Below are 15,308 nucleotides of genomic sequence, written 5' to 3'. Positions count from 1 at the left end.
TCACTCAAATCATGATCAAAATACGAATCACTGCCAAAATTGAACCCCCACATCCTTGTAACTGCATGATTGCCCCCAAATAACTCGTATTGCCACAGAATCACATCACTGCCACGTCAAACTCCCCAGACTTTGGGAATGAAATCACAGTTTTTCTCGTTGTTAGAGAGGTGGAATCAAATCAAATCAAATCGTTTCGAAAATATCACATAAGCACATAATTTGCATTCATACCTATTTGGGGGGTAGGGTTGCCCTGTCCTAATTTCGAACTCAGACCTAGGATTCACTAAATCATTCAAAGAGGCAATAATACAATCCTGGAAAGGAGGGTATCCTGCCCTAGTTTGGAAGCTGCTAATGCTCTCTCCATGCAGAAGGAGAAGTAAGTTTGGTCAAGAAGGGGCACAACAGTCGTCACAATCAATATACCACTCCTTCCACAAGGGAATGATCAAACAGTACAAGTAGCATAACCTCCTGCTTGCCTTATTGACATAACATGACCAACGGATAGTGTCCGGGATACTATTCAACAAACCCGACGACAGGTGAATGCAAACAGCCAATTTCGTTTAACAATTACCATTGGATCCCGAAGTCATCGTAATCACCCAGTGGGTGATACTTGCCCGACCAACGGAATTCTGACGAATTTAAAAGATTCCTACCAGAGTGATCAATCTAAACACTTGTCTTTCCATTACATATTGTTTCCCGAAATGTGCCCCAATTTATTTTCAAAAGTGCGTCATCAAATTTCAACTTCTATTTTTTTAAACATATTTTTTCAAAATAAAGTGTCGTTTTTATTTTTTCTTTAAAATTTCAATGTTTTCCTTTCCACTTTTTTTTTCGAAAGTTTAAAAGACTTCGGATTTTATTCCAAGGAATCAACCAAACGATCGTCCTTTAGCCAAATATCTTGTACAGGAACCAAAATTTTATTCGAAATGAGAGACTCGGTCATTACTTCCTTGTCTAACATTTCTCCACAAAATTAAGTTTCCCTCAAAGTCAGCGGCCCAAAGGTTTTTTCCGGTTGAAAAGAACTTTCCATAATTTCATAACTCTATTCAAATTTTACTTTCAAAAAATTTCCAAAGAATTTTAGATCTTATTCCAAGAAATCAATCAAACAGTCACCTTATAGTCAAATCTCTTCTAAGGATATTCAAAATTTCACTTCAAAGTGAAAGCCTCGGTCATCACCACCTCATCAACACTTTTCCATAAAATCAAATTCCCTCTAAAATCAAAAACCTAAGGATTTCTATCTGATCAAAAACTCTCCATAATTTCTAAAATTCTACACGGGTTTTCGTTCACAATTCTTTCCTCCCAAGGAGCTCTCGATCTTATTCCAAGTATCTAATCAAACAATTGTCTCCTTAGTCAAACGTCTTTCTGGGGGATTCCGAATTTTATTCAAAATTGAAGATTTGGCCACCACTTCCTTATCTACCATTTTTCGTAAAACTCGAAATTCCACCTAAAGCCCATAACTTAAAGATTCTTATTCGATGAAACACCTTCCATAATCTCCGAGGCTCTACTTAAGTTGGAAAGTTCCTTTTTTTTTTAGAAGTTATTCATTAACATGTTTTCTCGGGGATTTAAATTTTAAAAAGGCAATCATTCTGTTATTTTTCCTCTTCTTCTTTGATCACTAAGGTAAGAACCCAAATTCAAACTAAAATTCTTAAAAATTGGGAAACCACCCCCCTAATTACAACCGATTACTCAAATCATGATCAAAATATGAATCACTGCCTAAATTGAACCCCCACATCCTTGTAACTACATCATTGCACCCAAACAAGTCGGATTGCCACAGAATCAAATCACTGCCACGTCAGACTCCTCAGACTTTGGGAATGAAATCACTGTCTTTCTCGTTGTTAGATAGCCGGAATCAAATCAAATATAAAATCGTTTCCAAAATATCACATAAGCACATAATTTGCATTCATGCCTATTGGGGGTAGGGTTGCCCTGTCCTAATTTAGAACTCAGACCTAGGATTCACTAAATCCTTCAAAGAGGCCATAAAACAATCCTGGAAAGGAGGGTATCCTGCCCTAGTTTGGAAGCTGCTAATGCTCTCTCCATGCAAAAGGAGAGGTAAGTTTGGTCAAGAAAGGGCACAACAGTCGTTACAATCAATATACCACTCCTTCCACAAGGGAATTATCAAAAAGTACTAGTAGCATAGCCTCCTGCTTGCCTTATTGACATAACATAACCAACGGATAGTGTCCGGGATACTATGCAACAAACCCGACGATAGGTGAATGCAACCAGTCAATTTCGTTTAACAATTACCATTGGATCCCGAAGTCATCGTAATCACCCTGTGGGTGATACTTGCCCGACCAACGGAATTCTGACGAATTTAAAAGATTCCTACCAGAGTGATCAATCTAAACACTTGTCTTTCCATTACATATTGTTTCCCGAAATGTGCCCCAATTTATTTTCAAAAGTGCGTCATCAAATTTCAATTTCTATTTTTTTAAACATATTTTTTCAAAATAAAGTGCCGTTTTTATATTTTCTTTAAAATTTTAATGTTTTCCTTTCCTCTTTTTTTTTCGAAAGTTTTAAAGAGTTCGGATTTTACTCCATGGAATCAACCAAACGATAATCCTTTAGTCAATTATCTTGTACAGGAACCAAAATTTTATTCGAAATGAGAGACTCGGTCATTACTTCCTTATCTAACATTTCTCCACAAAATTAAGTTTCCCTCAAAGTCAGCGGCCCAAAGGTTTTTACCGGATGAAAAGAAATTTCCTTAATTTCATAACTCTATTCAAATTTTATTTTCAAAAAATTTCCAAAGAATTTTAGATCTTATTCCAAGAAATCAATCAAACAGTCACCTTATAGTCAAATGTCTTCTAAGGAAATTCAAAATTTCACTTCAAAGTGAAAGACTCGGTCATCACCTCCTCATCAACATTTTTCCATAAAATCAAATTCCCTCTAAAGTCAAAAACCTAAGGATTTCTGTCTGATCAAAAACTTTCCATAATTTCTAAAATTCTACAAGGGTTTTCGTTCACAATTCTTTCCTCCCAAGGAGCTCTCGATCTTGTTCCAAGTATCTAATCAAACAATTGTCTCCTTAGTCAAATGTCTTTCTAGGGTATTTCGAATTTTATTCAAAATTGAAGATTTTGCCACCACTTCCTTATCTACCATTTTTCGCAATACTCGAAATTCCCCCTATAGCCAATGACTTAAAGATTCTTATTCTATCAAACACATTTCATAATCTCCGAGGCTCTACTTAAGTTGGAAAGTTCTTTTTTTTTTTAGAAGTTATTCATTAACATGTTTTCTCGGGGATTTAAATTTTAAAAAGGCAATCATTCTTTTCTTTTTCCTCTACTTCTTTGATCACTAAGGTAGGAACTTAAATTCAAACTAAAATTCTTTAAAATTGGGAAACCACCGCCCTAATTACTACCGATTACTCAAATCATGATCAAAATATGAATCACTGCCTAAATTGATCCCCCACATCCTTGTAAATGCATCATTGCCCCCAAATAACTCGGATTGCCACAGAATGAAATCACTACCACGTCAGACTCCCCAGACTTTAGGAATGAAATCACTGTCTTTCTCGTTGTTAGATAGCTGGAATCAAATCAAACATAAAATCGTTTCCAAAATATCACATAAGCACATAATTTGCATTCATGCCTACTTGGGGGGTAGGGTTGCCCTCTCCTAATTTAGAACTCAGACCTAGGATTCACTAAATCATTCAAAGAGGCAATAATACAATCCTGGAAAGGAGGGTATCCTGCCCTAGTTTGGAAGCTGCTAATGCTCTCTCCATGCAGAAAGAGAGGTAAGTTTGGTCAAGAAAGGGCACAACAGTCGTTACAATCAATATACCACTCCTTCCACAAGGGAATGATCAAACAGTACTAGTAGCATAGCCTCCTGCTTGCCTTATTGACATAACATAACCCACGAATAGTGTCCGGGATACTATGCAACAAACCCGAGAATAGGTGACTGCAACCAGTCAATTTCGTTTAACAATTACCATTGGATCCCGAAGTCATCGTAATCACCCAGTGGGTGATACTTGCCTGACCAACAGAATTCTGACGAATTTAAAAGATTCCTACCAGAGTGATCAATCTAAACACTTGTCTTTCCATTACATATTATTTCCCGAAATTTGCCCCAATTTATTTTCAAAAGTGCGTCATCAAATTTCAACTTCTATTTTTTTAAACATATTTTTTCAAAATAAAGTGCCGTTTTTCTTTTTTCTTTAAAATTTCAATGTTGTTGGGCTGCTGGCCAGCTGATTCACCAATTGAGACTAATCATCATCTTTGTAGTGGAATGGGTGAGCCTGTGGAGAAGGAAAGGTACCAAAGACTTGTGGGAAGAGTGATATATCTCTCTCATACTCGTCCAGATATTGCCTATGCAGTTGGAATAGTGAGTCAGTTTATGCATGATCCTTGTGTACCTCATTCGGATGCAGTTTATCGCATTTTGAGATATCTTAAATCTGCCCCTGGAAAAGGAATTTTGTTCTCTAATCATGGTCACTTGAGGTTGGAAGCATTCACAGATGCAGATTGGGCAGGCTCTATAGATGACCGACGCTCTACATCTGGTTATTGTGCTTTTGTAGGGGGAAATCTAGTCACATGGCGTAGTAAGAAGCTGGGGGTCGTTTCTAGATCTAGTGCTGAAGCTGAATACAGGGCTATGCACATGGAACATGTGAACTAATGTGACTTCAATCTTTGTTGAGTGATATAGGGCTTGATTGGAGTGGTCCCATGACTTTGTATTGTGACAACAAGGCTGCTATTAGTATTGCACACCATCCTGTTCAACATGACCGGACTAAGCATATTGAGATTGACAGACATTTCATTGAGGAGAAATTGAATAAGGGTGTGATATGTATGCCTTTTGTTAAGTCTGAAGATCAACTGGCGGATGTTTTTACTAAGGGTCTTAGTAGTAAAGTCTTTCACTCTATTTGTTGCAAGTTGGGCATGAGAAACATCTTTGCACCAACTTGAGGGGAGTGTTAAGTATGTTAGGGGTAGTTTGGTCTTTATGTATTATTCTTATTAGTATAAGTAGTTGTGTGAAAGGGGGAAACCCTAAGTTTTAAATCAATAATCTACAACAGCTTTCTCTAGCCGGCTCTTTCTGACGCCGTGAATAAGTCTTAAGATCAGCTCTGTCCAAACGACCACCGATATCCGACTCCTCATCAACAGAACTCCTAGGCTCCCCCTCACCACAAATAACAGCCCGTTGAGGAGGAAGGAAAAAAGACAACTCATGCTGATATGATGCCGTCTCATCCGCAATCTCATCGATACCACGCTCCCCCTCAGGAGATGGCGGAGGACCAGGAAAAAAAGACTCAGATTCACGGAAGGTGACATCCATGCTAACATACAACCTATGAGAGTGAGGGTCATAGCATTTGTAGCCTTTCTGAGTAGTAGAATAACCAAGAAAGACACACCGGACAGCCTTAGGATCAAGCTTCCCACGAGTCCGAGGTTGAAGATGAACAAAACAGACACTACCAAAAACCCGAGGCGGAAGAGAAGAAGTGGGATACGTCACAGGAAGAAGCTCAAAAGGAATTTGAAAGTGGAGGACACTAGAGGGCATACGGTTAATAAGATAAGCCGCGGTAAGAACCGCATCCCCCCAAAAGGACTTAGGAACGTTCATGGTAAACAAGAGAGAGGGAGCAACCTCAAGTAGATGGCCATTCTTACGTTCAGCAACTCCATTCTGTTCAGGAGTGCCAACACAACTAGTCTGATAAAGAATGCCACGGTCGTCGAGGTATGCCCGGAAAGCGCCATCAACATACTCAGTCCCATTATCACTCCTAAGAATTTTGATAGTAGCATTGAAGAGATTGGATACCATTTTATGAAAACTTTTCAAGCATGAGAAAACTTCATTTTTTGTACGAAGTAAATAAAGCCAAGTCACACGGGAATAACAATCAATGAATGTGACAAATCATCGATAACCAGAGGTAGAAACAACTGGGGAAGGACCCCATACATCGGTATGAATAAGCATAAAAGGAAAAGTACTTCTTTTATTAATTGAAAGATAACAAGTACGTTTATGCTTAGCAAGCTCACAAGCATCACAAACAAAGTTATTCCTAGGACAATCACGAACTAATAAAGGAAAAAGTTTCTCTAAAATGCTAAAGGAAGGATGCCCCAAACGGCGATGCCACTGATGAAGGAGACGAATGGAGGAGCCAGAAGTGCATTGCAGAGCCTGAGAGGACAAAGGTGAGGCAGGCATGGCATCCAGAAAGTACAGACCACTTTGTGCTCTACCACTGCCAATCATTTTCCCCGTAGCCAGTTCCTGAAAGACACAATGAGTCGGAAAAAAGGTTACAGAGCAATTGAGAGCAGTAGTAAGGCTACTAACAGAAAGTAAGTTAGTTGAAAAATTAGGAACACGAAGAACAGACGAAAGCGAAAGTAAAGAGGTGCAACGAACAGAACCCTTGCCGGAGATAGAAGATAAAGTGCCATCAGCCACTCTAACCTTATCTCGCCCAGAACTAGGTGAATAAGAATGGAAAAAACTAGAAGTACCCGTCATGTGATCGGTAGCACCGGAATCAATGATCCAAGGAGACGACGAAGAAGCACTGAGGGCACTAGCAGAAATACCTGTGTGAGCAAAGTTGGAAGAGGCAGAAGAGGAAGGAGCTAAGGCAGATGAAGAATCAAGTCGAGCCATCAAACGTCTGAGAGTGTGAAGCTCATCCGGGGAAATAGAACTAGCATCATTCGAGGCACTAGCAGTAGTCTCAGAAACATGTGCTTGAGGACGAACACCACCACCACGACCACGGCCTCGAGTGGGGCGGCCATGCAACTTCCAACAGTGTTCTTTATCATGTCTATCTTTTCCACAATACTCACACTTCAACCGGTCCCGATCAACCAATGGACCCTTACCACCACCTAGAGGCAGAAAAGGTGGAGTATCACGTGACTTGGGGCCGACAACCATCACTGAACGATCCAGAACAGGAGCATGCACCATAGCACTATGACGACTCTCCTCCTGCTGAACCAGGGCATAAGCCTCACGCAATGTAGGAAACGGAGAGCGACCCAACACCTGAACCCGTATCTGATCATACTCTAAATTTAGACCAGCAAGAAAGTCATACACCCGCTCCTTCTCCACAGCCTGCTGAAACATAGTGGCATCCTTGGAGCAAACTGGCTGGAAACTCTAGTAGAAATCTAGCTCTTGCCACAAACCACTCAACTCAGTATAGTAGACAGCCAGAGAGCGATCCTTCTGATCCAAACCCCTAATCGTCTTACGCAATTCATAGGCCTGTGCATCATTCCCTTGTTGAGAATACATTTGAGAGGCAACTATCCAGATCTTGTGAGCAGTATCCATCAAGAGAAAAGTCCGACTAATGGTAGGCTCCATAGAATTGATGAGCCAGGTCATAACTAAAGCATTTTCAGAAATCCATTGAGCAGATAAAGTACTATCCTCAGTAGGTGGCTGGGTACTACCAAAGTTTTTAAAGACGAATGCGTACTTTAAGGCGTTTTACCTCTCATGAGGCGAGGCGTAAGCCTCAAGGTGTTGAGGCGTAACCATTTCAAATTTCAAATTTTAATATTTACTGAATAAATTAAATATTTTTAAATAGTTAAAAAAATAAAAACAAAATTACATATAAATATGTAAATACTTTTCGCTTTAATGCGTTGAACATTTTACTGCATAGAAGGAAGTTTTCCTTTACTGAAAGAGAAATCGATATTCTTAACTTCAGTAATTGAGCTTCTCACTTGACCATTAACTGTGTTTTTCTTGATTGATCATTTACTTAATTTTTCCTGTAGAATATAGTTGTAAAAATGGATTCTTTTTAATTTTTTATGTTTAAACAATCTAATAGACTAAGTTTAACAAATGCCCAGGGCAACTTCTGCATGTGCATACTCCTCACATGCTTATGCGCAAAAAGTGTAAAAAGCACGCTTAAGGCGCATGTCTCAAACTATGATGCGCAAAGCCTTTGGGGAGTAATGCCTAAAAATCAAAGCCTTAATGCGTTTTACCTTAACCTCAAGGCGAGGCGAGCATCGAGGCGAGCCTCAAGAAAGCCTTTTAAAACTCTGGGTAGTACTACCAGTAATATAGCCAGTCAAACGCCGGGCGACAATCGCAAGACTACAGGAGCGGGACCAAATCAAGTAATTAAGACCATTAAGTTTAACCGGACTAATCTGGAGAGAAGGACTATCACCAAGAGTCAGACCACGACTCAGTCCACCCTCCTCCTTGCCCTTAAGAGTCCTGACCCAAGCTGTCAGCCATGAGATGAGAAAAGAGGGTGCAAAAAACACAAGCCGGATATCAAACAAGTTCACAAATCACCCAACCAGCACACCAAACACCTTCTAAGGCTAAAGCAGTCCAAAAGAAGCCCAGAACAGAGCAACCAGATCAACTACAAGTCAGAAAATCGAAGTAGAGCATCTGAACAGCGATAAAAATCCAAGATAGGGCCAAAATACATCAAATCAGGGACAACAAACCCCTATAGGGTTCCAGTCGGCTCCCAAGGATAGGAGAAGAAGGAACAAAACCAGAAAAAAGCGGGTCAAACAGTGATTTTCGAAAAATCACCTAATTTTGACGAAAAATCAAAAAAATTAGAAAATTCAATCAATAATGACCAAACAATCAAAATGAGATTATAGGGTGATTACCTACTAAATTTTGAGCATACTGTAACTTTTTTTTTTTTTTTGGCTATAACAGACGTACCAAGAACAATATCGGGCTCTAAGGAACAATCTTCAAGGAGGAAGATAGTGCTCTGATAACAAGTTAAATGTATAGATGAGAAGAAGAAGAAGAAAGAATAGAACAAGAGAAAGCTGCTGTAGATTATTGATTCAAAACTTAGGGCTTCCCCCTTACACACAACTACTTATACTAATAAGAATAATACATAAAGACCAAACTACCCCTAACATACTTAACATTTTCCTTTCCTCTTTTTTTTTCCAAATTTTAAAAGAGTCCGGATTTTATTCCAAGGAATCAACCAAACGATCGTCCTTTAGCCAAATATCTTGTATAGGAACCAAAATTTTATTCGAAATGAGAGACTCGGTCATTACTTCCTTGTCAAACATTTCTCCACAAAATTAAGTTTCCCTCAAAGTCAGCGGCCCAAAGGTTTTTACCGGATGAAAAGAACTTTCCATAATTTCATAACTCTGTTCAAATTTTATTTTCAAAAAATTTCACCCAAATAACTCGGATTGCCACAGAATCAAATCACTGCCACGTCAAACTCCCCAAACTTTGGGAATGAAATCACTGTCATTCTCGTTGTTAGATAGCCAGAATCAAATCAAATATAAAATCGTTTCCAAAATATCACATAAGCACATAATTTGCATTCATGCCTATTTGGGGGGTAGGGTTGCCCTGTCCTAATTTAGAACTCAGACCTAGGATTCACTAAATCATTCAAAGAGGCAATAATACAATCCTGGAAAGGAGGGTATCCCGCCCCAGTTTGGAAGCTCCTAATGCTCTCTCCATGCAGAAGGAGAGGCAAGTTTGGTCAAGAAAGGGCACAACAGTCGTTACAATCAATATACCACTCCTTCCACAAGGGATTGATCAAACAGTACTAGTAGCATAGCCTCCTGCTTGCCTTATTGACATAACATAACCCACGAATAGTGTCCGGGATACTATGCAACAAACCCGAGAATAGGTGAATGCAACCAACCAATTTCGTTTAACAATTACCATTGGATCCCGAAGTCATCGCAATCACCCAGTGGGTGATACTTGCCCGACCAACGGAATTCTAACGAATTTAAAAGATTCCTACCAGAGTGATCAATCTAAACACTTGTCTTTCCATTACATATTGTTTCCCGAAATGTGCCCCAATTTATTTTCAAAAGTGCGTCATCAAATTTCAACTTCTATTTTTTTAAACATATTTTTTCAAAACAATGTGTCGTTTTTATTTTTTCTTTCAAATTTCAATGTTTTCCTTTCCAATTTTTTTTTTCGAAAGTTTAAAAGAGTTCGGATTTTATTCCAAGGAATCAACCAAACGATCGTCCTTTAGCCAAATATCTTGTACAGGAACCAAAATTTTATTCGAAATGACAGACTCGGTCATTACTTCCTTGTCTAACATTTCCCCACAAAATTAAGTTTCCCTCAAAGTCAGCGGCCCAAAGGTTTTTACCGGATGAAAAGAACTTTACATAATTTCATAACTCTATTCAAATTTAATTTTCAAAAAATTTCCAAAGAATTTTAGATCTTATTCCAAGAAATCAATCAAACAGTCACCTTATAATCAAATGTCTTCTAAGGAAATTCAAAATTTCACTTCAAAGTGAAAGACTCGGTCATCACCTCCTTATCAACACTTTTCCATAAAATCAAATTCCCTCTAAAGTAAAAAACCTAAGGATTTCTGTATGATCAAAAACTATCCATAATTTCTAAAATTCAACACGGGTTTTCGTTCACAATTCTTTCCACCCAAGGAGCTCTCGATCTTATTCCAAGTATCTAATCAAACAACTGTCTGCTTAGTCAAATGTCTTTCTAAGGGATTTCAAATTTTATTCAAAATTGAAGATTTGGCCACCACTTCCTTATCTACCATTTTCGTAAAACTCGAAATTCCCCCTAAAGCCAATGACTTAAAGATTCTTATTCGATCAAACACCTTCCATAATCTCCGAGGCTCTACTTATGTTGGAAAGTTCCTTTTTTTTTTTAGAAGTTGTTCATTAACAACATGTTTTCTCGGGGATTTAAATTTTAAAAAGGCAATCATTCTTTTCTTTTTCCTCTTCTTTTTTGATCACTAAGGTAAGAACCCAAATTCAAACTAAAATTCTTTAAAGTTCGGAAACCACCCCCCTAATTACTACCGATTACTCAAATCATGATCAAAATATGAATCACTGCCTAAATTGAACCCCCACATCCTTGTAACTGCATCATTGCACCCAAATAACTCGGATTGCCACAGAATCAAATCACTGCCACGTCAGACTCCCCAGACTTTGGGAATGAAATCACTGTCATTCTCGTTGTTAGATAGTTGGAATCAAATCAAATATAAAATCGTTTCCAAAATATCACATAAGCACATAATTTGCATTCATGCCTATTTGGGGGGTAGGATTGCCCTGTCCTAATTTAAAACTCAGACCTAGGATTCACTAAATCATTCAAAAAGGCAATAATACAATCCTGGAAATGAGGGTATCCTGCCTTAGTTTGGAAGCTGCTAATGCTCTCTCCATGCAGAAGAAGAGGTAAGTTTGGTCAAGAAAGGGCACAACAGTCGTTACAATCAATATACCACTCCTTCCACAAGGGAATGATCAAACAGTACTAGTAGCATAGCCTCCTGCTTGCCTTATTGACATAACATAACCCACGAATAGTGTCCGGGATACTATGCAACAAACCCGAGAATAGGTGAATGCAACCAGCCAATTTCGTTTAACAATTACCATTGGATCCTGAAGTCATCGTAATCACCCAGTGGGTGATACTTGCCCGACCAACGGAATTCTGACGAATTTAAAAGATTCCTACCAGAGTGATCAATCTAAACACTGGTCTTTCCATTACATATTGTTTCCCGAAATGTGCCCCAATTTATTTTCAAAAGTGCGTCGTCAAATTTCAACTTCTATTTTTTTAAACATATTTTTTTCGAAATAAAGTGCCGATTTTATTTTTTCTTTAAAATTTCAATGTTTTCCTTTCCACTTTTTTTTCGAAAGTTTAAAAGAGTTCGGATTTTATTCCAAGGAATCAACCAAACGATCGTCCTTTAGCCAAATATCTTGTACAGGGACCAAAATTTTATTCGAAATGACAGATCGGTCGTTACTTCCTTGTCAAACATTTCTCCACAAAATTAAGTTTCCCTCAAAGTCAGCGGCCCGAAGGGTTTTACCGGATGAAAAGAACTTTACATAATTTCATAACTCTATTCAAATTTTATTTTCAAAAAATTTCCAAAGAATTTTAGAACTTATTCCAAGAAATTAGTCAAACAGTCACCTTATAATCAAATGTCTTCTGAGGAAATTCAAAATTTCACTTCAAATTGAAAGGCTCGGTCATCACCTCCTCATCAACACTTTTTCGTAAAATCAAATTCCCCGTAAAGTCAAAAACCTAAGGATTTATGTCTGATCAAAAACTCTCCATAATTTCTAAAATTCTACACGGGTTTTTGTTCACAATTCTTTCCTCCCAAGGAGCTCTCGATCTTATTCCAAGTATCTAATCAAACAATTGTCACCTAGGTCAAATGTCTTTCTACGGGATTTCAAATTTTATTCAAAATTGAAGATTTGGCCACCACTTCCTTATCTACCATTTTTCGTATAACTCGAAATTCCCCCTAAAGCCAGTGACTTAAAGATTCTTTTTCGATCAAACACCTTCCATAATCTCCGAGGCTCTACTTAAGTTGGAAAGTTCCTTTTTTTTTAGAAGTTATTCATTAACATGTTTTCTCGGGGATTTAAATTTTGAAAAGGCAATCATTTTTTCTTTTTCCTCTTCTTCTTTGATCACTAAGGTAAGAACCCAAATTCAAACTAAAATTCTCAAAAATTGGGAAACCACCCCCGTAATTACTACCGATTACTCAAATCATGATCAAAATATGAATCACTACCTAAATTGAACCTCCACATCCTTGTAACTGCATCATTGCACCCAAATAACTCGGATTGCCACAGAATCAAATTACTGCCACGTCAGACTCCCCAGACTTTGGGAATGAAATCACTGTCATTCTCGTTGTTAGATAGCTGGAATCAAATCAAATATAAAATCGTTTCCAAAATATCACATAAGCACATAATTTGCATTCATGCCTATTTGGGGGTAGGGTTGCCCTGTCCTAATTTAGAACTCATACCTAGGATTCACTAAATCATTCAAAGAGGCAATAATACAATCCTGGAAAGGAGGGTATCCTCCCCTAGTTTGGAAGCTGCTAATGCTCTCTCCATGCAGAAGGAGAGGTAAGTTTGGTCAAGAAAGGGCACAACAGTCGTTACAATCAATATACCACTCCTTCCACAAGGGAATGATCAAACAGTACTAGTGGCATAGCCTCCTGCTTGCCTTATTGACATAACATAACCCACGAATAGTGTCCGGGATACTATGCAACAAACCCGAGAATAGGTGAATGCAACCAGCAAATTTCATTTAACAATTACCATTGGATCCCGAAGTCATCGTAATCACCCAGTGGGTGATACTTGCCCGACCAACAGAATTCTGACGAATTTAAAAGATTCCTACCAGAGTGATCAATCTAAACACTTGTCTTTCCATTACATATTGTTTCCCGAAATGTGCCCCAATTTATTTTCACAAGTGCGTCATCAAATTTCAACTTCTATTTTTTTAAACATATTTTTTCAAAATAAAGTGCCGTTTTTATTTTTTCTTTAAAATTTCAATGTTTTCCTTTCCAATTTTTTTTTTCGAAAGTTTAAAAGAGTTCGGATTTTATTCCAAGGAATCAACCAAACGATCGTCCTTTAGCCAAATATCTTGTACAGGAACCAAAATTTTATTCGAAATGACAGACTCGGTCATTACTTCCTTGTCTAACATTTCTCCACAAAATTAAGTTTCCCTCAAAGTCAGTGGCCCAAAGGTTTTTACCGGATGAAAAGAACTTTACATAATTTCATAACTCTATTCAAATTTTATTTTCAAAAAATTTCCAAAGAATTTTAGATCTTATTCCAAGAAATCAATCAAACAGTCACCTTATAATCAAATGTCTTATAAGGAAATTCAAAATTTCACTTCAAAGTGAAAGACTCGATCATCACCTCCTCATAAACACTTTTCCATAAAATCAAAATCCCTCTAAAGTCAAAAATCTAAGAATTTCTGTCTGATCAAAAACTCTCCATAATTTCTAAAATTCTACACGGGTTTTCGTTCACAATTCTTTCCTCCCAAGGAGCTCACGATCTTATTCCAAGTATCTAATCAAACAATTGTCTCCTTAGTCAAATGTCTTTCTAGGGGATTTCGAATTTTATTCAAAATTGAAGATTTGGCCACCACTTCCTTATCTACCATTTTTCGTAAAACTCGAAATTCCCCCTAAAGCCAATGACTTAAAGATTCTTATTCGATCAAACACCTTCCATAATCTCCGAGGCTCTACTTATGTTGGAAAGTTCCTTTTTTTTTTAGAAGTTGTTCATTAACAACATGTTTTCTCGGGGATTTAAATTTTAAAAAGGCAATCATTCTTTTCTTTTTCCTCTTCTTCTTTGATCACTAAGGTAAGAACCCAAATTCAAACTAAAATTCTTTAAAATTCGGAAACCACCCCCCTAATTACTACCGATTACTCAAATCATGATCAAAATATGAATCACTGCCTAAATTGAACCCCCACATCCTTGTAACTGCATCATTGCACCCAAATAACTCGGATTGCCACAGAATCAAATCACTGCCACGTCAGACTCCCCAGACTTTGGGAATGAAATCACTGTCATTCTCGTTGTTAGATAGCTGGAATCAAATCAAATATAAAATCGTTTCCAAAATATCACATAAGCACATAATTTGCATTCATGCCTATGTGGGGGTGGGGTTGCCCTGTCCTAATTTAGAACTCAGACCTAGGATTCACTAAATCATTCAAAGAGGCAATAATACAATCCTGGAAAGGAGGGTATCCTGCCCTAGTTTGGAAGCTGCTAATGCTCTCTCAATGCAAAAGGAGAGGTAAGTTTGGTCAAGAAAGGGCACAACAGTCGTTACAATCAATATACCACTCCTTCCACAAGGGAATGATCAAACAGTACTAGTAGCATAGCCTCCTGCTTGCCTTATTGACATAACATAACCCACGAATAGTGTCCGGGATACTATGCAATAAACCCGAGAATAGGTGAATGCAACCAGCCAATTTCGTTTAACAATTACCATTGGATCCTGAAGTCATCGTAATCACCCAGTGGGTGATACTTGCCCGACCAACGGAATTCTGACGAATTTAAAAGATTCCTACCAGAGTGATCAATCTAAACACTTGTCTTTCCATTACATATTGTTTCCCGAATTGTGCCCCAATTTATTTTCAAAAGTGCGTCATCAAATTTTAACTTCTATTTTTTTAAACATATTTTTTCAAAATAAAG

The 15,308-nt window shown here is 37.9% G+C and overlaps 1 protein-coding gene and 1 pseudogene across 9 annotated transcripts in view; one reads left to right on the top strand and one right to left on the bottom strand.

Moving 5' to 3' along the window:
* Positions 1-4,374: 4,374 nt before the first annotated feature.
* Positions 4,375-5,072, top strand: LOC114287942 (secreted RxLR effector protein 161 pseudogene; annotated as a pseudogene).
* A 1,029-nt stretch (positions 5,073-6,101) lies between these two features.
* LOC145804749 (mannosyl-oligosaccharide glucosidase GCS1-like) overlaps positions 6,102-15,308 on the bottom strand; it is a 29,213-nt gene continuing 20,006 nt past the window's right edge. For 7 of the 9 annotated variants that reach the window (XM_082899749.1, XM_082899751.1, XM_082899750.1 and 4 more), the window contains exon 9: positions 6,102-6,411. Coding sequence is in view for 2 of the 9 variants with exons in the window: in XM_082899745.1 (XP_082755871.1) it covers positions 6,377-6,411; positions 6,648-7,266 (654 nt within the window). In the remaining 7 variants the exon portion in view is untranslated. Of the gene's footprint in view, positions 6,412-6,647; positions 7,595-15,308 lie in introns of those variants that run through there. The other 2 variants (XM_082899746.1, XM_082899745.1) reach the window with 2 other exon arrangements.

Source organism: Camellia sinensis, chromosome 12 (genome assembly GCF_055761805.1).
Source record: "Camellia sinensis isolate YWXY chromosome 12, ASM5576180v1, whole genome shotgun sequence".
NCBI lineage: Eukaryota > Viridiplantae > Streptophyta > Magnoliopsida > Ericales > Theaceae > Camellia > Camellia sinensis.
The sequence above is the reverse complement of the archived record's forward strand: the minus strand, read 5'-3'. Positions and strand labels throughout refer to the sequence as shown.